The sequence below is a fragment of the Bufo bufo genome, chromosome 2, assembly GCF_905171765.1.
Source record: "Bufo bufo chromosome 2, aBufBuf1.1, whole genome shotgun sequence".
In the NCBI taxonomy this organism is placed as follows: Eukaryota; Metazoa; Chordata; class Amphibia; order Anura; family Bufonidae; genus Bufo; species Bufo bufo.
In genome coordinates this window covers 98816226-98841757 of record NC_053390.1, presented here as the reverse complement: position 1 = coordinate 98841757, position 25532 = coordinate 98816226, and the positions used below count along the sequence as shown (strand labels likewise).

The following is a 25532-nucleotide window of genomic DNA, read 5'->3' as shown; positions in this document are numbered from 1 at the left end:
TCCATGGGACTCCCTGGGAAAGATTTTTCTCCTTCATCCACCATGAGAGAGAGCTCTTTACTGATCCTGGAATTGGAAGTTTGGAGTCCAGAGAGCCCTTCTTGTTCCAGTGGGACAATAGCCAGTTCTGTATCACTCGGCAGTGAGCCTGTGCCCACTCGACAGAAGGTATACAGGAGGTTAGGAGGCCGAGTAGGCTCATTGCTTCCCTCACTGAACATCCTTTCCGGCGTTGGAAGTGCCTCACCTTGTTCATCAGGGACTGGACCTTGCTCTGTGGAAGGAAGGTTGACTGAGTTACGGAGTCTAGAGTAACTCCCAGGAACCTCACCTTCTCGGATGGAACCAACATTGACTTGGATTCGTTCACTATCCATCCTAGTTGAGACAGGCAGGACAGAAATATTTCCAAGTCCAATAGCAGGAGTTCTTTTGAGTTTGCTATAATTAGAAAGTAGTCCAGATATGGCACTATATTTAACCATTCCTGTCTGAGTGGGGCTATCATCTCTATCACTAATTTGGTAAAAAGCCTTGGAGCGGCTGAAATCCCGAAGGGTAGTGCTATAAATTGGAAATGACGAATCCGATTGGAAGGATCTAGGATAGCAAATCTTAGAAACCTCTGGTGATCTGGGTGAATGGGGACGTGCAGATAGGCGTCTTTCAGGTCGACCGAGCACATAAATGCCCCTAGCTTTATCAATGGTACTATGGATCTGAGAGACTCCATCTTGAACTTCCTGTAAAGAATAAACTTGTTCAGTTGTTTCAAGTTTATGATGGTCCGGAAGTCTCCTTCCTTTTTCTTTACTAAGAATAGGGTTGAATAGTACCCTTGACCTCTTTGAGACGCAGGAACTGGGATTACTGCACCCTTCTTCACCAAGTCCTGGACTCCTTGAAAAATATTTAGGTTGGAGAATCTGGTAGGCATCTTTGTGACGACGAATCTTGGAGGGGGGAGAGAGGTGAACTCGATCCTGTAACCTTGCCGAATGATATCCAAGGCCCAGGGATTTCTTGATGTTAAAGACCATGGACCCAGGAAATCCTTCAGTTTCCCCCCTACAATGGCGTCATTGTTTGTCCTCGAATTTGGATTGGGGCTTGAGAAGGAAGCCTCTCCCTCTACCCCCTTTGGGATAAGACCACTGGCCTGACTTGCCTTTCCCTCTAACAGACTTGTTTTGTCCACCGTAAGACCGAAAGGACTGGTTCTTTCTAAAGGACCTTTCCTCAGGGAATCCCTTCTTCTTGTCGGCCGCTTTCTCAAGAATTTCGTCTAGGACCGGCCCGAATACATATTCTCCTGAAAAGGGGATAGATATTAACTTCTGTTTAGAAACTCTATCGCCCGACCAAGACTTCATCCACAAAGCCCGACGAGCTGCATTGGAAAGCCCTGCCTCCTTAGCGCAGAATCTAATAGACTCAGCCGATGCATCTGCCAGGAACCCCGTAGCTGATTTAAGTAGCGGGATGGACTGCAAGATTTCTTCCCTGGAGGTCTTACTGCTTAGGTGGTTCTCAAGCTCTCCTAACCATAAGTACATAGACCTGGCGACAGACGTTTCTGCGATGTTGGTCTTGATGTTAAACATGGAGGCCTCCCAAGCTTTCCTTAAAAGGGCATCTGCCTTCCGCTCCATAGCGTCTTTCAATTGGGCGGCATCCTCAAACGGCAGGGCAGTTTTTTTATTAACCTTCGCCACCTGCACATCTATTTTAGGGGTCTCGTCGAACAACTTAGACTGAGAGGGGTCGAACAACAGTCGATTTTTAAATTCTTTGGAAATCCCCAAACGTTTTTCTGGTTCTGACCATTCCTCCAGAATCATTTGTCTAATGTGTTCGTTTATGGGGAAGACCCTGGATTTTTTCACCTTGAGTCCCCCGAACATTTCGTCCTGAATGGATAAGGACCTAGGGGTTTCCTCAATCCCCATTGTTGTTCTGACTGCCTTTAATAAGTCACTCATCTCTTCAGAGGAAAAATAAAATTTCTTATTATTTTCGTATATTTCTCCTTCAGAGAGAGAGAGATCATCCTCCCACTGCATGGAAGTGGAGGCTTTATCGTCGGCATCCTCGGATCCAGAGGTAATGATCCTAGAACGCGGACGCTTGCGAGAGGGCTCGTCCTGGGGATCAGACTGAGCAACTCTAGCGGCCCTAATTTCTTCCTGAACCACAGATCTGATATTCTCTCTATAAGGGACGACTGTTCCTGCTGGACCACATCAGAAATACATGCTTTACACAGCTTCTTTCCATATCCCTCAGGCAGTCTTTTAGCACAAGAGATGCAGCGAGGAGGTTTATTAAACTTTTTTTTGCGCCTCTTTAGCCTGAAATAGATATGGAATAGAGGCATCAGAAATAGGCCTAGTAAAAATACAGTGCTATAAGAAAAGCGGACCCCCAGAGGGATACTTACAGGAGGCAGAGAGGGGGCATCAAGCTCCATAACAGTTTGTATCTCAGGACCTGACATATTCTCAAGCAAAGCAATTGCAGTACTCACAGACCTCAGATCAGCGTTCCCATGGCCGTCCCGCCTTTTATTCAAACTGCTCAGCCTCCTGCGCTTTACTTCCGGGTTGCGTCACATGACCGAACCCGGAAGTGACGTCACTGACGTCGGCGTGTGCACACGCCGGCCGCACCAGCCCGACCCACAGGGGAGGAGGAGGAGGAGATTGCGGCCCCGGGAGCAGGCTCCAGACCAGCCGGAGCGAGACCTCCCGATATCCCCCAGCCCAGCATAAGCACGCGGCCGCCGGCGGACTGGGGGAGCTCCGATGAGCTTCAGGTAACCAGGAGACCGTCCTCGGACCTTCCTGGAGACAAAGAAAAATAAAAAAGGAGACTATTTCCTATCTTCATCTCCCTGCCGTCCGCAGGGAGACTCTTCTCTGACCCTGGCCACAGTGGGGACAGGAACACTGAGGTGTGGTGGTGGGAGGGGGCAATTTAACCTCTTCTCTGTTTCCTGCCCCCACAGAGGTCATGGGTCAATCTCCTTGTGGCCGTCATGGTGATGATATGGGAAAATATTTTAATAGTTCAGACATTTTCGGACACGGCGATACCTAATATGTAATTTTTTTTATTGTTTATATATTTTTATATGTAAAACTGGGAAAGGGAAGAACTTTAAACTTTTAATACTTGAATGTTTTTGTCTCAATTTTTTTTTTTTACTTTTAATTATAAAACTTTACACCCATTGGGGATAGAACCTGGGATCTCTTCATCCCTTATCCCATTCACCCTAATAGAGATCCATTAGGGTGAATAGGACTTGGACGTGCTCCCTGCTGAACTGAGCTGTGCTTCGTGCACCGCTTAGCAGGGAGCTTATCATGGCAGGCCTGGGAAGCTTCAGAAGGGTCCAGGCTGCCATTATAACCGATTGGAGCCCCGTAATTTCACTGTGGGGCCTCCAACCAGAAAGCAGAGGGAGCCACATCCCTCTGCCTTACCTCACAGATGCCATAATTGGTGTTGATTGCGGCATCTGAGGGGGTTAAATGACGGGGGTCCGGCACGATCGGCATTCCCCATCATTGCGGCCTGGTGCCTGCTGTATTATACAGCTGGCACCTGCCATATACGGTGCAGGCTCACCCCGGCAGCCACTCCATACCTTACCTCAGCGACTGTGACGTACTGGTTGAAGGAGCGTGCTGAATGCTTTACACTGACAACCAGTCCTCAGGATCAGGGGCGTAACTACCATAGCGGCAGACCATGCAACTGCTATGGGGCCCAGGACAAGAGGGGGCCCAGTTGGGATCATACCCTTTTCTACTGGGGGTGAAAACTTGGTCAGGACTCTACCCTCTAAAGGAACAATTTTTAGCAAATGAAGCAGTGGAAAAATGGCACAAGGGTCACTGAAAAGGGTTTAGGCAGAAACCCTTCTGTCCTGTGAGGGGGACCTGGAGTGGTCCTTGCTATGGGGCCCTTGCTTCTCTATGTACGCCACTGCTCAGGATAATTCATCAGTATGTGAGCAGTGGGGATCCGACTTATTAATAGACAACATATTCTATGACACTTTAGAAAAATTAAAATAGGAAAGGAAGTGACAGGGTTAATCTTTCTCAGAAGTAGATTTTAACAGTTTTAGTATGTATTTTCTCATACTAGTAGTACTTTCTTAGGCCTCATGCACACGGCCGGCCGTTGCCGTATTGTGGCCCACAGACAGCGGGTCCGCAATATGCGGGCACCGGCCGTGTGCTCCCCGCATCACGGATGCCGACCCGCTGCGGTGCGGAATGGAGGCATGGTGTTTCTGTCTGTGCCTCCGAACAAGTTCTATTTTTTTGCAGTGCGGACAGATCACGGACCCATTCAAGTTGAATGCGTTCCGTCCTGGCCACCGCACGGACGTTGCCCATGCATTGGGGACCGCAAATTTCGGAACGGCCACACAATGGCCGGGGGTATGAGGCCTTAATTTCATAAAACTGTCTTAGGTTTACTGTTTTCTAAAAAAAAATGTTTTGTTTTTAAATCTACAGGTTTATTAGTAGCGTATATAGTATTTTAGAGTCTGCAGCCGTAATAAACAAAATCCTTCATTTTGAAAAAAACAAAAAAGGAAAATCTAGTAAAATGTGCGCAGATCTCCAGCTGCTGAGCACATTTTATAGAAATAAACATGACATTTAAGTATACATATTTAGCAAACTGTATAAGTCCACTTACTAAGTTTACAGCAACCTGTGGGTCCTAAGCGATAAGGCAGCACTGCATGGCGACCACTACCGCTGCGACACAGCACCCACAAGGAAGGGGGTCACCCGGCAGCCCAACAGCACCCCTACTGCCACACTAAGACTACTTTCACACTAGCGTTTTTGCTGGATCCGGCAGGACTCCGCAAAAATGCTTCCGTTACTGATAATACAACCGTCAGCATCCGTTATGAACTGATCCGGTTGTATTCTCTTTAACATACCCAAGACGGATCCGTCATGAACTCCACTGAAAGTCAATGGGGGACGGATCCGTTTTCTATTTTGTCAGATTGTGCCAGAGAAAACATTTGCTCCGCATCCCACAGCATGCTGCGGTTTGCTCTCCGGTATAGGAACGCAACCAAACGGAACAAAATGCATTTTCAGACATCCCAACCTGCAAAAACTCATTTCAGGGAGGTTTTCTTTTTTTTTTCTTTCACAAACTTTTTATTACATTTTCCAGACATATGCAGTATCTGCACACTTTGCTCTATGTTGTGGAGGACTGGGCTCATTACCCTGCCCTAAATTATCATATTTCTGTATATGATTAAAGGGATTCTGTCACCACCTATAAGCCCTGTGAGCTAAACATATGCTCATGTCCAGGGCAGCAGCATTCTGATTTCTAAGGTGGCCTTATAAAAGCTATTTGTGGCTTTATTCTGCGGAAAACAGGTTTTACTAACCTGTCAGTCATTGAATTAAGGTGCCCAAGCAGGGGTGGTCTGTGGATGCATGGTGCCCTGCCGCACGCATCGCCGTTCGTGCCCAGCGCCGCCTTCTACTCCTCAGTGCCGCCTCTCCCTCCCTCCCCCCCCCTTGTCCCGCTTTGAGATCCCGCGCGTGTGCACAGGCTCACCCTGATGCGCCGTTGCAGACTGCTGGCATCGGCTTCTTCTTGCACTGTGCGCATGCGCCGAGAAGGGGACACTGCTACAGGTTGCCGGAAAGGTTAACTGAGAGTAAACTAGAGATGGGAAGTTCGGATCTTTCACATGAATTGGTTTATTCGCTGAGCTGACAAGAAGCAAGTGAACCGAAGCTTAGGTTGCGCAATGCGCATGCGCGGATGCTTCGATTCACTTGCTGACTCGCTGAGTCGGCTCTTGGTCTGAGTCAGGAAGTTTATTCTTTAAAACTCTGTGTGTAATTATCTACCCCACTGTAGGGAAAAAACAAGCATCCAGGGGGGGTGAATTTAACACTGGGGTAAATAATATAATTAAAATGGAGGGTAAGGCTTCTTTCACACCTGCGTTCAGGTGTCCGCTCGTGAGCTCCGTTTGAAGGGGCTCACGAGCGGTCCTGAACGCAGCCGTCCAGCCCTGATGCATTCTCAGTGGAGGCGGATCCGCTCAGACTGCATCAGTCTGGCAGCGCTCAGCCTCCGCTCCGCTCAGTGAGCGGACACCTGAACGCTGCTTGCAGCGTTCGGGTGTCCGCCTGGCCGTGCGGAGGCAAGCGGATCCGTCCAGACTTACAATGTAAGTCAATGGGGACGGATCCGCTTGAAGATGACACCATATGGCTCAATCTTCAAGCGGATCCGTCCCCCATTGACTTTCAATGTAAAGTCTGAACGGATCCGTTCAGGCTACTTTCAGACTTAGAAAATTTTCTAAGTTATAATGCAGACGGATCCGTTCTGAACGGATGCGAACGTCTGCATTATAGGAGCGGATCCGTCTGATGAAACATCAGACGGATCCGCTCCGAACGCTAGTGTGAAAGTAGTCTTAAATGTGTAAATGTATTTAAAAAAAATACATCTCTCTCAATAGTTCTATAGCTACTGAATGAGACAGAAGAAGGGATGCCTTTAACATATATATCTCCTTGAGAAGCCAATTTGACCCTAAAGGGTTAATTCAACCTGTAATCTAAACTCTGTGTCATCTGTCACTTCTCTTATCTCTCTGCTCTGCTATCAGTAAACCTTTCCTGGATATATTGTTTCACATGTGGGCATCAGGGAGCCGCTATCTAATAGCGGGAGACTCCCTGAACGTCCGGGAGACTTGAGATCCCTGCATTTTGGAGCATTCTGTTCTGTTCAGTTACGTTTTGTCCCCATTGACAATGGATGGGGACAAAACGATTTTTTTTCCCCCAGTATTAAGACTCTGTGACGGTTCTTAATACCGGAAAATATTAACGTTAGTGTGAAAGTAGCGTAAGGGGATCTTCATATGGATGAATCTGCTGCAGAAATCCGAGGTAGACCCTTGGGGTTCTGCCACAGTTTAGCACTTTGCATTTCCTTGCCTTTGGCCACATTCAATCAGGCTAATCCGAGAGCAGACACAAAGGCGGTCTGGGAATAAGCAGTGGCTGAATGAACGGCAGTGTGGGTTCCCACTGATATCAATGGGAGGTGGATTCCAGGTGGCATGAAATCTGCCAGCTGGACGAACACTAAGCCCCTTGACTCTGAGCCATTAAAAAAAGAGGCTGCCTGAACTGCAAGACCTGACACCACTGAGCAGATGAGGCTACTTTCACACTTGCGTTTGCAATTCCGTTATTGAGATCCGGCAGAGGATTTCTATACCGGAATTAAATGGATGTGTTTTGATTTTGCACATCAGGATGCGGTTGTGTGAAATCAAAACGGAAAAAAAAAAAAAAATATGTCACTAAATACATTTCAATAGTCAATGGGTGACTGATCAGTTTTTTTAGGCTTCTAAAAAAAACGGATGTATCACTATTAACCCCTTAAGGACTTAGGACGTATCGGTACGGCATGGGTCCCGAGTCCTTAAGGACCCATGACGTACCGGTACGTCATGAGTTTAAAATAGGATTGCGGCGCCCCGGGGGTTAATCGAAACGGGATTTCGGCTGAAATCATTCAGCCGGCATCCCGTAACAATGCAGGGGGGGGGTCATGTGACCCCCCCGTATCCGCGATCGCAGCAAACCGCAGGTCAATTCAGACCTGCGGTTTGCTGCGCTTTTAGCCGATTCTGATCCCCGCGGTCTCTGACCGCGGGGATCAAACTTTAAAACGCCCGAAATTAAGTTTTATTAACCCCCTCTGCACCCCTGAATGATATTATGTGGGCGGGTGGTGCAGGGGGGGTGTCGCAGGCGGTGCCGGAGGTGCGGGAGGATGGGCGGTGCGGCAGCCCGCCTCCCCTTGAATAATCGTTGGCTTCTAGTGGGTATACCAGGGTGCCAGCACATTGCTGGCACCCTGGTATAAACGGCTGACATCGGTGATGCGATGTCAGCTGTTTAACCCTTTCCATACAGCGGTCCGTACGGACCGCTGTATGGAAAGTTAACAGTAAGAGGGAGCTCCCTCCCTCTCCCATCGGGGGGCTGCTGTGCCTTTGCAGCCCCCCGATGGGAGAGGGAGAGAGCCCCCAGACAGCCCCCCGACACCCCCGTCCTTACCCTTCCCCCGTCTGCGCAGTTCTGATCACAACTGAGCAGACGGGGAAGGTTCCCATGGCAACAAGACGCCGTCTCAGGCATCCTGCTGTCCATGGTGCTGAACAGATCTGTGCTAAAGGCAGAGATCTGTTCAGACAAAGTGTAAGTAAAATACAGTACAATATATATTGTACTGTACTGTATTATACAGACATCAGACCCACTGGATCTTCAAGAACCAAGTGGGTCTGGGTCAAAAAAATGTAAAAAAAGTTAAGATAAAAAAAAAACACTTATCACTGAATAAAAAAAAATTAAAAAAAATTCCCTACACATGTTTGGTATCGCCACGTCTGTAACGACCTGATCTATAAAACGGTCACGTTACTTTCCCCGCACGGTGAACGCCATAAAAATAAAAAAATAAAAACTATGAGAAAATTGAAATTTTGCCCACCTTACTTCCCAAAAAAGGTAATAAAAGTGATCAAAAAAGTTGCATGTACGCCAAAATAATACCAATCAAACCGTCATCTCATCCCGCAAAAATCATACCCTACCCAAGATAATCGCCCAAAAACTGAAAAAACTATGGCTCTTAGACTATGGAAACACTAAAACATGATTTTTTTTGTTTCAAAAATGAAATCATTGTGTAAAACTTAGGTATCGACGCGTCCGTATCGACCGGCTCTATAAAAATATCACATGACCTAACCCCTCAGGTGACCATCGTAAAAAAATAAAAATAAAAACGGTGTAAAAAAAGCCATTTTTTGTCCTCTTACGTCACAAAAAGTGTAATAGCATACGATCAAAAAGTCATATGCACCCCAAAATAGTGCCAATCAAACCGTCATCTCATCCCGCAAAAAGTGAGACCCTACTTAAGATAATCGCCCAAAAACTGAAAAAACTATGGCTCTTAGACTATGGAGACACTAAAACATTTTTTTTGTTTTAAAAATGAAATCATTGTGTAAAACTTACATAAATTAAAAAAATAGTATACATATTAGGTATCGCCGCGTCCGTGACAACCTGCTCTATAAAATTACCACATGATCTAACCTGTCAGATGAATGTTGTAAATAACAAAAATAAAAACGTGCCAAAAAATCTATTTCCGCACAAAAAAGTGTAATATAGAGCAACCAAAAATCATATGTACCCTAAACTAGTACCAACAAAACTGCCACCCTATCCCGTAGTTTCTAAAATGGGGTCACTTTTTTGGAGTCTCTACTCTAGGGGTGCATCAGGGGGGCTTCAAATGGGACATGGTGTCAAAATAACCAGTCCAGCAAAATCTGCCTTCCAAAAACCGTATGGCATTCCTTTCCTTCTGTGCCCTGCCGTGTGCCCATACAGCGGTTTACGACCACATATGGGGTGTTTCTGTAAACTACAGAATCAGGGCCATAAATAATGAGTTTTGTTTGGCTGTTAACCCTTGCTTTTTAACTGAAAAAAAAATATTAAAATGGAAAATCTGCCAAAAAAGTGAAATTTTGAAATTGTATCTCTATTTTCCATTAAATCTTGTGCAACACCTAAAGGGTTAACAAAGTTTGTAAAATCAGTTTTGAATACCTTGAGGGGTGTAGTTTCTTACATGGGGTCACTTTTGTGGAGTTTCTACTCTAGGGGTGCATCAGAGGGGCTTCAAATGGGACATGGTGTCAAAAAACCAGTCCAGCAAAATCTGGCTTCCAAAAACCATACGGCGCACCTTTCCCTCTACGCCCTGCCGTGTGCCCGTACAGCAGTTTACGGCCACATATGGGGTGTTTCTGTAAACGGCAGAGTCAGGGCAATAAAGATACAGTCTTGTTTGGCTGTTAACCCTTGCTTTGTTAGTGGAAAAAATGGGTTAAAATGGAAAATTAGGCAAAAAAATTAAATTCTCAAATTTCATCCCCATTTGCCAATAACTCTTGTGCAACACCTAAAGGGTTAACAAAGTTTGTAAAATCAGTTTTGAATACCTTGAGGGGTGTAGTTTATAGAATGGGGTCATTTTTGGGTGGTTTCTATTATGTAAGCATCGCAAAGTGACTTCAGACCTGTAGTGGTCCCTAAAAATTTGGTTTTTGTAAATTTCTGAAAAATTTCAAGATTTGCTTCTAAACTTCTAAGCCTTGTAACATCCCCAAAAAATAAAATATCATTCCCAAAATGCTACAAACATGAAGTAGACATATGGGGAATGTAAAGTCATCACAATTTTTGGGGGTATTACTATGTATTACAGAAGTAGAGAAACTGAAACTTTGAAATTTGCAAATTTTTCTAAATCTTTGGTAAATATGGTATTTTTTTATGCAAAAAAATTAACTTTTTTGACCCAATTTTACCAGTGTCATGAAGTACAATATGTGACGAAAAAACAATCTCAGAATGGCCTGGATAAGTCAAAGCGTTTTAAAGTTATCAGCACTTAAAGTGACACTGGTCAGATTTGCAAAAAATGGCCAAGTCCTTAAGGTGAAATAGGGCTGAGTCCTTAAGGGGTTAACTTAGGGTACTTTCACACTTGCGTTGCTGGATTCCAGCAGGCAGTTCCATCTGTATGCAAACGGATACCATTTGTAGACGGATCCGGATGCAGATCCGTCTCACAAATGCATTGCAATACCGGATCCATCTCTCCGGTGTCATCTGGAAAAACGGATCCAGTATTTTAATTTTTTTTAAACATTTTTAAAGGTTTGCGCATGCGCAGACCGGAAGACCTGGATCCGTAAATGTGGCAATTTGGTTGTGGTGAAGAAGAAGAAGAAAACATATTCATACAATGGGTACAAAAACTTAGCGGCCACCCGGCCGTCGCACCTTGCTCTCTGGTGGCAGAATCTGACAGAATGATATATGTGGGAAGACTAAAAGCCTTTATTTCCGAGGCTTGTACATGCTCCAAAAGTAAATTTCGGGTTATAAAAAGCAGGAACTGACAGCAGCTCAGCCTTTGTAGTTCGCCTTCTAGCTTCTGGCAATTCTTTCCCATCACAACATGAAGAAAGCAAAGACTAAGGAACTGCAGGAATCAGTTGTTGCGTTCTGCATGCAAATGACTGTAATTCTGTCTTAAGTTGAGATTTGCAGAAAATATAAATTTTAAAGGGGACCTTCTACTTTAGTTTAAGATATGTGATCCCTCATGCCAATGGCAGTACTCTCTTGAACTTGAAAACTTGGCACAAGCCCTTTAAAAAAACAAAATCGCTAAACCTTCTGAATACAGAAAAGTAAGCCAGAAAACAAATGCCGAGATTTATCACATATTGGTTTTCACAATGCTCTGACCTACCGCGAACTCAAGAACGGAGCCCCACGGTGAATGAAGAGCATGCTGCACACATGGGATGGCCTTTACATTCGTGGCTGTAGGACTTTCCAAAATAGCCAAGCAAGCATGCAGTGGGTGTAGAAGACACCGAGCATGTGTTGTCACCCCTCCATTTACAAGTATGGGACTTCCGAAAATAGCGGAGCCACAGCTCTAAAGTCCCATAGCAGTGAATGGAGAAAACTGTGCATGTGTGGCTGGTTCTCCCTTTGCTTTGGGCCCGTTCTTGGGATTGGTGCTCGTCCCAGAGGTTGGCATTTCTCTGGCTGATATGCCATACATGTCCAGATGCTTGGTGTCAAATGCTGCAGCTAGGTAGATTTCTAGAGATACAGGGCAGCTCAGACACCCATCCTTTCCCTTTTCCAAAACTTATTACTGCAGATTTACTAATAGTGTCGAACTTTGCACTGTTTAAAGGGGTTGTCTCACTTCAGCAAGTGACATTTATTATGTAGAGAAAGTTAATACAAAGCACTTACTAATGTATTGTGATTGTCCATATTGCTTCCGTTGCTGGCTAGATGGAAAAAATTCAATCTCATTATACACTGCTTTTATCCAGGGGTTACAACCACCATGCAATCCTGTATACTATAGGAAATAGTGCCAGCCTCTCTGGTGGCCGGGACCGTGGGAGAATGTATAGGCATGAATGCACAGCAGCTCCCGTCCCGGGCACCTTGTATCTGTGCTGCAGAGGTGGTCGTAACCCCTGGATAAGAGCAGTGTATAATGTGATGGAAAAATAAATGAAGCCAGCAAAGGAAGCAATATGGACAATCACAATACATTAGTAAGTTGTATTACTTTTCTCTACATGATCAATGTCATTTGTTGAAGTGAGACAACCCCTGAATACGAATCCCAAAATTTAAGATTCAGGCACACAGACCTCTATGAATTCCCTTACAGATTTACGCCAGAATTCTGTCTGTGCAGCCAAAATTTGTCCCTGCACAAAATAGTGTCCAAGTTTCAGAACTGTGGGATTTTCTGCCACTAACTGAGGAAACAGCAGGGAAGTCAGCAAGATGATTCCTTTTATCATTTTATTTTTTTTTACTTTATTTAATATATTTTGCCATATAATATGTCCCCACTGTAAATGGGACATCCAACGCAGCCCCAGTTACAGGGAAAAACAGCCTCCTGTGGGGGCATTGTACAAGATAGGGCTAATCAGGGTCTGCTAACACCCAGCATCTCTGCTCTGCCACCGAGACACATAGCCGCTCCTCTATTCACTGGATAGAACTCATTGGGGCAGATTGGGCATAAATTAGGCGCAGCATGCAGCAGTCCATGCACCTGAACTGAAATCCACGTGGGTCCCTTGCACGATCAACTGTGTTTTTGACCAGGAGTACGGGGTCTGCAAACCTTGACTCTGCGGGCCTCATGCAGCCGACGGGCTGTGCACCCCTACTCTATACAAACGATAGTAGACAGTTTCCAATGCTGGGGGACAACTGTACGGGCTGCTGAAAGCGAACGTTGGAGGATGTCTGTTTTAGCTGATCTGACATATCTGGAAGTCTATCACCTTTAGATTGTTCTAAAAGCCCTTTTGAAGCCTCTCCTGCCAATCCATCATTGCATTGCAGGCCAACATTGACGGCCTACCCCCATCTTATTAATTAAAATGCAATCCGAAGACTGAACAGTAGAGGTAAGTACATAACCAACATGTTATCACAAGTATTATAATCTACTCACATTCTACCTCTTCACGTTCTCCTGTCCATAACACCTATCTAAAGCTTGTGATGGAGTAAGGCTGAGATGTTCCCATCTGATCATCCTACCAGTTCCACTGTAGACTGTGATAAAGGACTTTACGTTAAATCTGTACAGACAAAACTGTACTCCCACCAAGCAATGGAATCGGACAGATGTCACTGTGCATTACAGTAGAGCCGGCATCATACTTCACGCTATTGGTGTCAGACTTAACGGTTTAAAAAAAAAAGTAAGGATGCAAACATTTCCTTCAAGTGATCATTTCGTACAGACCTACAGAATCTCTCTATGTAAACGACTGTGAAAGGTTTCAGAAGTCTGAAGACACAAAGGACCTTCTAGAAAACCCCTACTGAAATTATCGTTAGAAGTCACAATGGACAACTTCAAGACAGTAATAAAATGGTTACAAAGAATGTATGGTCATGTCTACTGTGGAATGAAGATCTCACACCAAAGATTAGCGTATGTATAGTAGTAAATGTATATCTTGAAAATAATAGGACCCTTAAAGGGGTTGTCTCACTTCAGTAAGTGGCATTTATCATGTAGAGAAAGTTAATACAAGGCACTTACTAATGTATTGTTATTATTCATATTGCCTCCTTTGCTGGCTGGATTCATTTTTCCATCACATTATACACTGCTCGTTTCCATGGTTACAGACCACCCTGCAATCCATCAGTGGTGGTCGTGCTTGCACACTATAGGAAAAAGCATCTGCCTCTCTGGTGACGGAACCATGGGACTGCACATAGGCTTGTGCTTTTTCCTATAGTGTGCAAGCACGACCACCACTGATGGATTGCAGGGTGGTCTGTAACCATGGAAACGAGTAGTGTATAATGTGATGGAAAAATGAATCCAGCCAACAAAAGAAGCAATATGGATAATAACAATACATTAGTAAGTGCCTTGTATTAACTTCCTCTACATAATAAATGCCACTTACTGAAGTGACACAACCCCTTTAAAGGAAATGTGTCACCAAAAATGTTTATCTGCCAGTTAGAACCAGATAGTAACACATCATCTTTTTTTCTAATCTGATTTTATTTTCCGATTCTAGATTAATTTATTCTATTTCCTGAACATGATTATGGGAGCGACCATCTTGCCTGAGCTGTTAACAGCATTTAGAAAGAAATAAGAAAATTGCTTTACGGCAGCCCCCTGGGCCATAGACACAATAGTCAGGAGGGGACCTCATATACTTCTATGGGAGAGTTTTCTAGGCATGCGCTGTGCCCTGTGCAGAGATCATTGTACAAGGAAAGAATAGAGAAGCTTTGACAATCACCTATTGTGAATGTTGGATCATGTCTTATCTATACACAGAAGTGATATCATTACAGGCAGGATTAGAATGACCAAGATAAGCAGATAACTGCAGTAAAGTGATCTGTACAGACCAACAAGTGGCGCCTATTATTAGGCTTAGTGGCCAGTGTGAAAAATGCTAGATTTTATGCTTTTTGTCTAAATTCAGATAGTGACATGGAAAATTAAAAATAACATAAAAAAATCTTTAAAAAATATGTTAAAATGTAATTTAAACAATAGGACAATTTCTGATGACACGTTCCCTTTAAAAAGGATTCCATTGTCTACTGGTAGCTAAATACTGATGCTGCTTGGAACTGTCAGGGTCTCTGCCAGAGTGTTTTATAACATGTCTTATAAAAAACTCCTGCTGGAAAACCCCTTTCCGCAGCTTATATGGCCAAGTTTCTTTCGGTTTAATATAAAAGAGCCAAAGTCAGGGGCGTACAAAAGGGATAGAGTGGAGAAGGCTGGGTGTATAGGGTTGAACCCCCCCCCCCCCCCCTTGTGCCCTCAACGAGAATGCCCACTGGGAGGTGGTAGGGAGTAATGGCTGCTGCTACGTTAGAAGGATGTCTTCTAGAAATATATACAGCAAAGGGGTGTGGGAGTATGCATGTGAAAGACAGTGTGTATATGTGTGTGTCAGTACAGTTTAAAGGTGTCACAGTAGCACAAACACAAAGATAAAGCAAAAGTCCAGCTCATCTGTAGGCAAATTACACAAGGCACAGATAATACCTGGATCGGGTGTACGAATATGGAATAAGGGTCTGCATGCAATGACCCGAAACGCGTAGACACTGTGTAAAGCTTTTTATCTTTTTACATAAATAAACTATGGATTTTTATGGAAGCTGGATTTCTCCATACTTTTGTGTCAAGAAAGGTGTCACATCGTACAGATGTGAGGGTGTGTATACATATGAATATACTCTACTGGTCAAATGTGGGAATGTTCCAGCTCCAGGTAAGGTACTATTTTAGCAGTGTATATTCATTCTACTTAAATTTGTATAGATATGGAGAATACTGCCAACACATACTGTAATACAGTGGTAGCGTTGCTTCCAGGTGAGAACATGGCAACATATGCAATACGGTACCTACAGGTCTGTACTCCCCACCTGCCCTGTGCGTAGTGTGGAGCAGTGCAGGTTTGCACACATGGCAGAGGTTTTAAGATTGTGACTTTAGTGTGCAGTGCGGCGGCATTATTTGCTATGAGGTCACTATGGCTGTGGGACCCCCCCCCCTTACAAAATCTTGCATTTACCCTAAACATTTGCACATCCAGCTTCTGTAGGTTAATTCCCTAAGACATGACTGATTAGAAGCAACATGAGGAAATGAGAAGATACTGACCTGTGCACATATCTGGTGCATCACATGGCCAAACTCATGGAAGTAAGTTTTCACCTCATCGTGTCTGAGCAGCGAGGGCCGAGTACTTGAAGGCTTGCTGAAGTTTGCCACCATTGCTGCTGCTGACATCATCTTGCTTCCATCGGGGAGGAGACAGCCTGGCTGAAGTCCAAAACATGCAGCATGTCCATACTTCCCTTCCCTAAAGACAAATTGTAAGACATGTTAAAAGGTGAAAAAAAATCTGCCAGATTAACAGGAATAAACCACAGGACTCTCAGCATACTGATGTAGTAGTCGTGAAGAAGGGCAGAGAACTTCTTAGATTAAAGAGTCATTTTTTCCATATATCAAGAGTACAAGCAAAGATAAGAAACTCTTTAATATTTCATTACTGAAAATTGCCTCTTTCTCCACTTATCATGTACTTCTTCCACCCCCCACTCCTTTTGCACTGTTACTTACTCTCAAATGACTGCTAAAATCTGTCTTCAGTGACTATAGGTTAGCAGCTCACTGAGAGATCAGGTTACATTTGCTGCCCATAGCCATCTATTGAGAGGAAACAGGGAGGAAGAGGAGTGAGTTGCTAGAGAGATTGGGCAGAGACAGTGTACCTTTGCAGCCCTGTAGACAGGTGGAGAGGTCCAGGATGGCAGCACAGATGTTTCTGCTAGTAAGTCTTTTTACTTTCTCACATCAGTGCTAGAATCACAGCTACACTGCTCTTCTATAATGTTCCCCATGCTGCCACTTGTGATGGTGTGCTACTGAGATTTAGGGGAGCAGCATCTCCTCTTCTCTATTAGTGCAGTGTAAGAGAGACATGATAGCAGCTGGTCTCCACTCCTTCTTGAGTGGATAAGGGGGGAAAAAAAAAAAAAAATCACAAGTGGAGATGGAGCTTGTAGAGAGGGAGAACTGCTGATAAATTCCAGATACAAGTCATAATAATCGGCAGAAATAGCATTCCCATACACATGACAGCAGAATGATAGGTACACTTTAAGCTAATTATACATGTCATGTCAAGATAATGGCATATGGCAACTGGAACACCATTTGACCCGTTATCGTCCTCAATCCCACATGGAGAGGTAGCCATTCATGAAAAGTCATTCACAACTGGTTATTTTGCTGGACTGGCCTGGTACTTGTTAAAATATTTATGTGCAAACAATTGAAAGGCTATGTATATCTTTGGGGGAATTTTTTTTTATTATTGCATTCTACTCATGTTGAGCTAAAAATAATTTTAAAATTGGGTCTTTATTAAAATTTTGAGCCCCTTCCTCTGTACAGCCTTGAGATTCTCTAGTAGCAGGCTGTGAATTTTTACTTTGTTCCGTCAGGCAGCTCAGCTGACGGCTCCTTATCTCTTATCTCTGACCCCCTAAACACTCATAGCTCAAATCATATCTTACTGATAAGAATGTGGCTTAAATAAGTGTTTATGAACTTGTAATATGGTCTGAAATATAAGGCATACGATTTACCTTGGGTACAGGTCCAGATAGAATTGTCCAAGAACGTCTCCTGTAGCGCTGTCATACACAGCATAGAGAGTCACGCTTTCATGCCACACATGAGGATTCTCCACATGTTCGAACCGAAGGCCGAGCAGCTCTTGGTAAATGCACAGAAGATTTTTTGTGACTGTCTCCATAGGGAAATACTCCTGCAGTTTCTCCTGATCTACAGAATATTTGGTCTCCACGATGCGGGTGAGGTAGTATTGAAGATCCCAAGCATTGATTTTACCATCAAACTCCAAAGCTCTCTCTTTAAATTCCTTATGTTTCATTTTTAAAATAAGCAATTTTTCTTCTTCACCTAAAGGCTTTACTTTTGTTTTCAGATCATCTATAGAGAAACATACATGAGATATCTATTAAGGATCCATCAACCTTTGATGTTGGTGGGTTGACACCCGGGACAACCCCCGATTAGCAGAAGGCTCCTTCCCCGTTTACTGGGCACAGCATCTTGTCCGTATGCCGGGTACTGCAGCTTAAGTGAATGGGACTAAGCAGTACTAGGCTTCATTCTGCTGATCAGCCAGGGTCCATGGGGTCAGACTGACATTGAGACACACTGCCGACCATCCAAGTTTAAATCCCATTTAAACTACAACTTACCTAGAAAGGTGGATACTTTGTTTGTGTTCTTAGCAGTGTTTAGTTCAAGTACAAAATCTGCATGTGTCTGGTATCCCAGAAGATCTGCCAGTTTAGACCGGAGTTCAATCAGTTCTTCAAGTATTTTAGTGTTCTCCTGAAAGCAAGAAGAAACATCCATCACATATGATGTACGTCCATGACTAGACATCCGATCAGTGGTTCGTCTTCTCTATAGAGAAGGTGTTGGCAGAACGCCTGCCTGAAAAAACACCAGGGGCTCCAGCATGCTGTGTTTCTTAAAAGAAGCAGGGAAGACAAAAAGTCACCAAGAAAAATGATTGTGTGTCCTGTGTTTTAGATACCCCATAGACCGTGAGCTAACATCTGGAGCAGCTAAAAACACTAACAAACACGCAGGTGCAAAAAAATGCTAAAGTGCAGAAAAACACCAAAAAATGCCTACGTGTCAAAACAGCCTATAGGGGTTTCCCTACTAAAAATACTTATCTCGTAACCATACAATGGGAGAATATAGGCCTGATTGCTAGGGGTCCGACTGCTGGCACCCCCAGCAATCATGAAAGCAGAATTCCCAGAATGAAGTGGTGGTGTATGCATAACCCCCGCTCCACTGACTTCTAAGAAATAGATAAGTACACAGCGCAGCAATGCTCCATTCTCATAGGTGACTCTGGGACCTCCACTTTCATAAACGCAATCAGACACGTAGGTATTTTCAGTGAGAACACCCCTTTAAAAATATTGGTCTGACCTTGGACCTGTAGAGCATTCAAACATGTCTGTCAATGCTTAGAGAGTTCTATTACTAAAAAATAAGTGTAAAAAAACGTGTGATTTGACATTTTAAAAGATCAACATTAACTATATTCCCCCTCAATATCTGACTCTTTACACGGATCAATTAAAGGGGTCTCTTCCCAGATTACAGCTGATCACTGGAGTTCCCAACAGGGAGACACTCAGTTTACTGTCAAGGGACCCTACAAAGAAGTAAGGGATTACTACTATATTTAGGATGTGTAAGTCAATGTAGGCTGCGGATACTCACGTCCATACACCTACTGTTGAAAGCAGCTTCCAATTTCCTCCTAGTTTCCGAAACTGAACATTTTTTAACAACAGGGAAATAATGTGGATACTGGAGAGTCACTTTATAATGGTCGCCGTCAGTTTTTTCTAGGCTTTCAATGAAGTCAGTAGGAAGACCTTCTGTAAAATACACCATGGGAGAGGCATGTTAGTTAGTGGCATTCACTAAGGTTAGGTCTCCGTACGACAGTATATTTAGTGTCAAGAACGGGATCAGATCCATTCATGACAATGCAGGTTAACCCTTGCCACTGGTTTTGAAAGGGAAAGGTTTCCCTGCTTTGTCCCAATGTGATCCAATCACATTATTTTCACTTAAAGGGGTTGTCCGAGTATTTAATACTGATGACCGACCCACAGGATCTGATCAGTGGGGCTGACTTCCGGCACCCCCATCGATCAGCTGTTTGAAGAGACCACGGAGCACCGGTGAGCGCTGCAGCCTCTTCCTAGGCCAGTGACATCTCATTAACTGGTCACATGGCCTCAGAGCAGATCAGTCCCATTCAAGCGAATGGGGCTGGGCAGCAATACCAAACACAGCCATTATCCAATGGACGACGCTGTGCTTAGTAAGCTGTGAGGTGAGGGCCGCAGCCTCTTCAAACATCTGCTCGGCGAGGGGGCCAGGGGTCGGGCCTCTACCAATCACATATTGATGTTCCATCCTGATCAGTATTAAACACTCGGAAAACTCCATTAAAGCGAATGTGTCGGCAAAAAAACGACCTGTTGTTTAAATCATGTTTTTATGTTAAATATATGCTTTAAGAATTTTTGGTGACTCTTCTTCTCTTGTCTATGTCACTATCTATACCTAAAGAAAAATATCTCAAATCCAGCAGTTTTCGAACTGGCTACTAGGCCTAATAATAAGTTGAGACTTCCTGTTCTGTACAGGTAACTTTTCAATAGCCATTGCATTATCATCACAGGATCCACCATTCACAATAGGTGATATTACAGCTTATCTACTCCCTCCTGACCTCTGCACAGAGCATGCCTAGAAAACTCTCCCATAGAAGTCAATGAGATCCACTCCATTGTATTGTGTCTACCGCCCATGTGGCTGCTCTCAAAGAACAGGAAGCCTTAACACATCTTATGCCTGGAAAGTGCAAAAGCAGATAAAGACATGGAAAATGTAAAAAAAAATATATATATATAAAAAATAATTGTGTTTAACATAAAAATCAGATTTAAACAATAGGCCATTTTCTGATGACACATTCCCTTTAATGGGGCAAGTACAGCAGCCTTAATCTAAAGCTGGTAAGCACTCCGACTGCTTGATATGAAACACCTTATAACAATACCTTTAGAGGTTTAATAAACAGCTTAACAGCTTAATAAAGCCTTTAAAGGATTAATAATGACCAACTGAAAAAAAATATTTTTAGCTGAAAAGGAGTACATTAATAATAAAAAAAAATTGCCCCCAAAAGGGGTCTATAGCCTTTAAAAAATTCATGGGCATTCGGGAGCTTAAAGGGGATTTACGGGATTTTAATATTGACTTATCCTCAGGATAGGTAAGCTCTTGGGAGCAGGGCCCTCACTCCTAGTGCTTCAGTTGTATATAAGCTAGTTACGTTATGTCGTCTTTTGCTTTATACATGAACCCTATGAATTTGTAAAGTGCTGCGGAATATGGTGGCGCTATATAAAGTAATATTATTATTATTATTATTATAAATATCAGATCGGCAGGTGTCCGACACCCTAAACCCCTACCGATCAGCTGGTTGAAGAGAAGGCCGCACTCCGTGCGAGCGTAGCCTTCCCTTCATTGTTTACCTTCTGCAGGTGTAATTACAAGCCGTTCCATTCACTTCTATGGGACAGTTCGTTCCTATACACTTGAATAGGAAGCAGCTGTCCCATTAAAGTAAATGGAACAGCTTGTCGGCATCGTAGCGACAAGCAGGTAAACAATGAAGGGAAGGGTACGTTCGCACAGAGCACGGCAGGGGTGCCAGGTGTCGGAACCACGCAGATCTGATATTGATGATCTAATCTGAGGCTTTGGATCCCTGCACAGCCACGGTTCTATCTCCCTGTCGCTCGGATCAAAACATCTGGCGACAGGGGGAGCAGCCGATAGCAGGGCACGACGGTGACCAGCCTCAAGGGGACTCGGGCTCACGGCCGTGCAGCGATGCAGGTGCCGGGAAGCAGGTAAGTATAATCTATACAAGGGACCCGGGCACTGGGGGGAATATTTTAGATATCGGAAAGCCCTTTAAAATCCCAGAAAAACCCTTTAGGAATATGTAACTTTCTATTTATAAGTAAAAAAAATAAATAATAATCCACTAGCATTTGCACCACATCACTTAGCCTAGTTTTACACAGTAAGGCCCCTTTCACACGGGCGAGTATTCCGCGCGGATGCGATGCGTGAGTTGAACGCATTGCACCCACACTGAATCCCGACCCATTCATTTCTATGGGGCTGTGGACACGAGCGGTGATTTTCACGCATTACTTGTGCATTGCGTGAAAATCGCAGCATGCTCCTCTTTGTGCGTTTTTCACGTAACGCAGGCCCCATAGAAATGAATGGGGTTGCGTGAAAATCGCAAGCATCCGCAAGCAAGTGCGGATGCGGTGCGATTTTCACGCACGGTTGCTAGGAGACGATCGGGGTGGGGACCCGATCATTATTATTTTCCCTTATAACATGGTTATAAGGGAAAATAATAGCATTCTGAATACAGAATGCATAGTAAAATAGCGCTGGAGGGGTTAAAAAAAAAAAAAAAAAAAAAAAAATTTTTTTAACTCACCTTAATCCACTTGCTCGCGCAGCCCGGCTTCTGTTCTGTCTCCTTCTTTGCCGATTGCAGGAAAAGGACCTGTGGTGACATCACTCCGGTCATCACATGGTCCGTCAAATGATCTTTTACCATGACGAACGATCATGTGATGGACCATGTGATGACCGGAGTGACATCACCACAGGTCCTTTTCCTGCAATCAGCAAAGAAGGAGACAGAACAGAAGCCGGGCTGCGCGAGCAAGTGGATTAAGGTGAGTTAAAAAAAAATATATTTTTATTATTATTATTTTTTTTAACCCCTCAAGCGCTACTGTACTATGCATTCTGTATTCAGAATGCTATTATTTTCCCTTATAACCATGTTATAAGGGAAAATAATACAATCTACAGAACACCGATCCCAAGCCCAAACTTCTGTGAAGAAGTTCGGGTTTGGGTACCAAACATGCGCAATTTTTCTCACGCGAGTGCAAAACGCATTACAATGTTTTGCACTCGCACGGAAAAATCGCACATGTTCCCGCAACGTACCCGCAACGCCCATCTGAAAGAGGCCTAACTTTTCTCCTGCAATGTCCAGTTGTATCAAAGTTGCACATTCAACTGCGATGCATTGTTTTCTTGTAACTTTTTTGTGTGTAAAAACTAATTAAAAAAGAAAATGCATGCTGTACGTTGCCATGAAGATTTCTAATGCTGAACAAAAGCTGCGGTGAGGGGATTGTATTGCTTAAATCGATTGACTTTAAAGGGGTCTCACACTCCTACAGAAACCACTGGCACCTGGTTGGATCACATTTGCAGGCATTTTAAAAATATAAAGAAATGGGGCAAAAAACAGCAACGTTTATATGAATATTTTTCTGGTAAATTGTCAGCACCTGCTTCCCCGACCATCAGAGGCTGGCTGTAAAAACACGCTTCATTTTAAGAGTTTTCTGCACATTAAATACCGACAGTAAAGTTAGTGAAGTAGCAAAGACCTACCGAGGTCTGCCCTAGAGAAGACGAGCCACGTGTTGTCCTCTGTGAGATTCTTGTTGAAGTCAATGCTTAGTTCGCTGATCTTTTTCTTTATGCTTTTTATTTCCTGGGTAAAATTACCAAAAAAAACAACAGACTAGAAGAAAATCTCAACAATGACAGAAGAGACTGACGGCTGATACATGACCATGATATCTGACGGTCAGACTATCATATCTACGATAACATCCACTGACAAATGCCAGCCAGTTTAAAGGGTTTGTCCCATTACAAGCACTCATCCCCTATCTACAGCATAGAGGGTAAGTTTCTTAATTGCCGGGGGTCCGACTGCTGGGGTCCCGGCCGATCACGGAGTGGCGGTCATACACAGGTGCGCTACTGATCTACTCTATTCAATAGCAGTGCATTGGATGAGATTTTAACAAACCTCATCCGCACACTGTGAAAAAACTGCCGCACAGAAGTTGACCTACGGCACAGAGTTCTACTTCCACAGCATAGAAGTTCCTGTCATGGATCAGTCCCAGATTTTGTGTAGACTTTGCATATTGAGAGCAATGTTGCATGTCAAAATCCACAACAATTCCTCGGCAGGGAATTGTATATGCGGAGGAAAATACGTAAAGACATCTGCACTAAAATCTTCAAGATTTGTTAAGGATTTGCTGTGCAGATTTCCCTGAATCTTTCTCCAAATATGCAGAGGAAAAAATGTGTATTTCTTCTGTCAAATCCCATAAAAGAAAAACCTCTCATGTAAATATATCCCTTACAATGGGAAAAGAAGATGGTAAATAGGACAGGTCCCCCAACCCCAAAAAAGTGGAAAAATGAAAATAATATTGTTTATAGGGATGATACCTTAACGGCTAACCTTCCCAACCATTTGCTCTAATGCAGTGGTCCCCAACCTTTTTTGCACCAAGGACCGGTTTCATGCAAGACAATTTTCCCAGGGACCGGTTGGGGGGGGGAAGTTATGGGGCGGGGCTTATGGGGTGGGCGGGACCGACTGATTCACGCGCATAACAAAACACAAAGGTGCATATTAAAATATATAACACTATATAATGACTATATAAACTGACTGTGGTCTCTGCTGCACTGTACCGTATTTTTCGCCCTATAAGATATGCACCTAGGTTTTAGAGGAGAACAATAAGAAAAAAATATTTTTCATTACACCTCAGGTCAGACCCCCAATGTTAATCAGACCTCAGATTAGACCCCCAATGGCTCAGATCAACCACCAAACCTTCAGCCATCTATCAGCCCCCAATGTCAGCCATACACCCCCCCCCCCAATGTCAGCCATAAGCCCCCCCCCCCCAATGTCAGCCATAAGCCCCCCATTAGCCCCTCATATCAGCCATAAGCCCCCCATTAGCCCCTCATGTCAGCCATAAGCCCCCATGTCAGCCATAAGCCCCCCATTAGCCCCTCATGTCAGCCATAAGCCCCCCCATTAGCCCCTCATGTCAGCCATAAGCCCCCCATGTCAGCCATAAGCCCCCCATTAGCCCCTCATGTCAGCCATAAGCCCCCATTAGCCCTTCATGTCAGCCATAAGCCCCCATTAGCCCTTCATGTCAGCCATAAGCCCCCCATTAGCCCTTCATGTCAGCCATAAGCCCCCATTAGCCCTTCATGTCAGCCATAAGCCCCCCATTAGCCCCTCATGTCAGCCATAAGCCCCCCATTAGCCCCTCATGTCAGCCATAAGCCCCCATTAGCCCTTCATGTCAGCCATAAGCCCCCCATTAGCCCTTCATGTCAGCCATTAGCCCCTCATGTCAGCCATAAGCCCCCATTAGCCCCTCATGTCAGCCATAAGCCCCTATTAGCTCCTCATGTCAGCCATAAGCCCCCATTAGCCCCTCATGTCAGCCATAAGCCCCCATTAGCCCTTCATGTCAGCCATAAGCCCCCATTAGCTCCTCATGTCAGCCATAAGCCCCCATTAGCCCCTCATGTCAGCCATAAGCCCCCATTAGCCCCTCATGTCAGCCATAAGCCCCCATTAGCCCTTCATGTCAGCCATAAGCCCCCATTAGCTCCTCATGTCAGCCATAGGCCCCCATTAGCCCTTCATGTCAGCCATAAGCCCCCATTAACCCTTCATGTCAGCCATAAGCCCCCATTAGCTCCTCATGTCAGCCATAAGCCCCCATTAGCCCCTCATGTCAGCCATAAGCCCCCATTAGCCCCTCATGTCAGCCATAAGCCCCCATTAGCTCCTCATGTCAGCCATAAGCCCCCATTAGCCCCTCATGTCAGCCATAAGCCCCCATTAGCCCCTCATGTCAGCCATAAGCCCCCATTAGCCCCACATGTAAGCCATAAGCCCCCATTAGCCCTTCATGTCAGCCATAAGCCCCCATTAGCTCCTCATGTCAGCCATAAGCCCCCATTAGCCCCTCATGTCAGCCATAAGCCCCCATTAGCCCCTCATGTCAGCCATAAGCCCCCATTAGCCCTTCATGTCAGCCATAAGCCCCCATTAGCTCCTCATGTCAGCCATAAGCCCCCATTAGCCCCTCATGTCAGCCATAAGCCCCCATTAGCCCTTCATGTCAGCCATAAGCCCCTATTAGCTCCTCCATGTCAGCCAT

At 44.4% G+C, this 25532-nt stretch overlaps 1 protein-coding gene across 3 annotated transcripts in view; it reads right to left on the bottom strand.

Moving 5' to 3' along the window:
• The window catches only part of NLN (neurolysin), an 80414-nt gene that overhangs the window by 36078 nt on the left and 18804 nt on the right, over positions 1–25532 (bottom strand). For all 3 annotated transcript variants that reach the window (XM_040421352.1, XM_040421349.1, XM_040421351.1), the window contains exons 5-9: positions 22921–23023; positions 19111–19271; positions 18060–18195; positions 17418–17784; positions 15922–16123 (exon numbers count right to left, since the gene is read on the bottom strand). In XM_040421352.1, coding sequence (XP_040277286.1) covers positions 15922–16123; positions 17418–17784; positions 18060–18195; positions 19111–19271; positions 22921–23023 — 969 coding nt within the window. The remainder of the gene's footprint in view (positions 1–15921; positions 16124–17417; positions 17785–18059; positions 18196–19110; positions 19272–22920; positions 23024–25532) is intronic.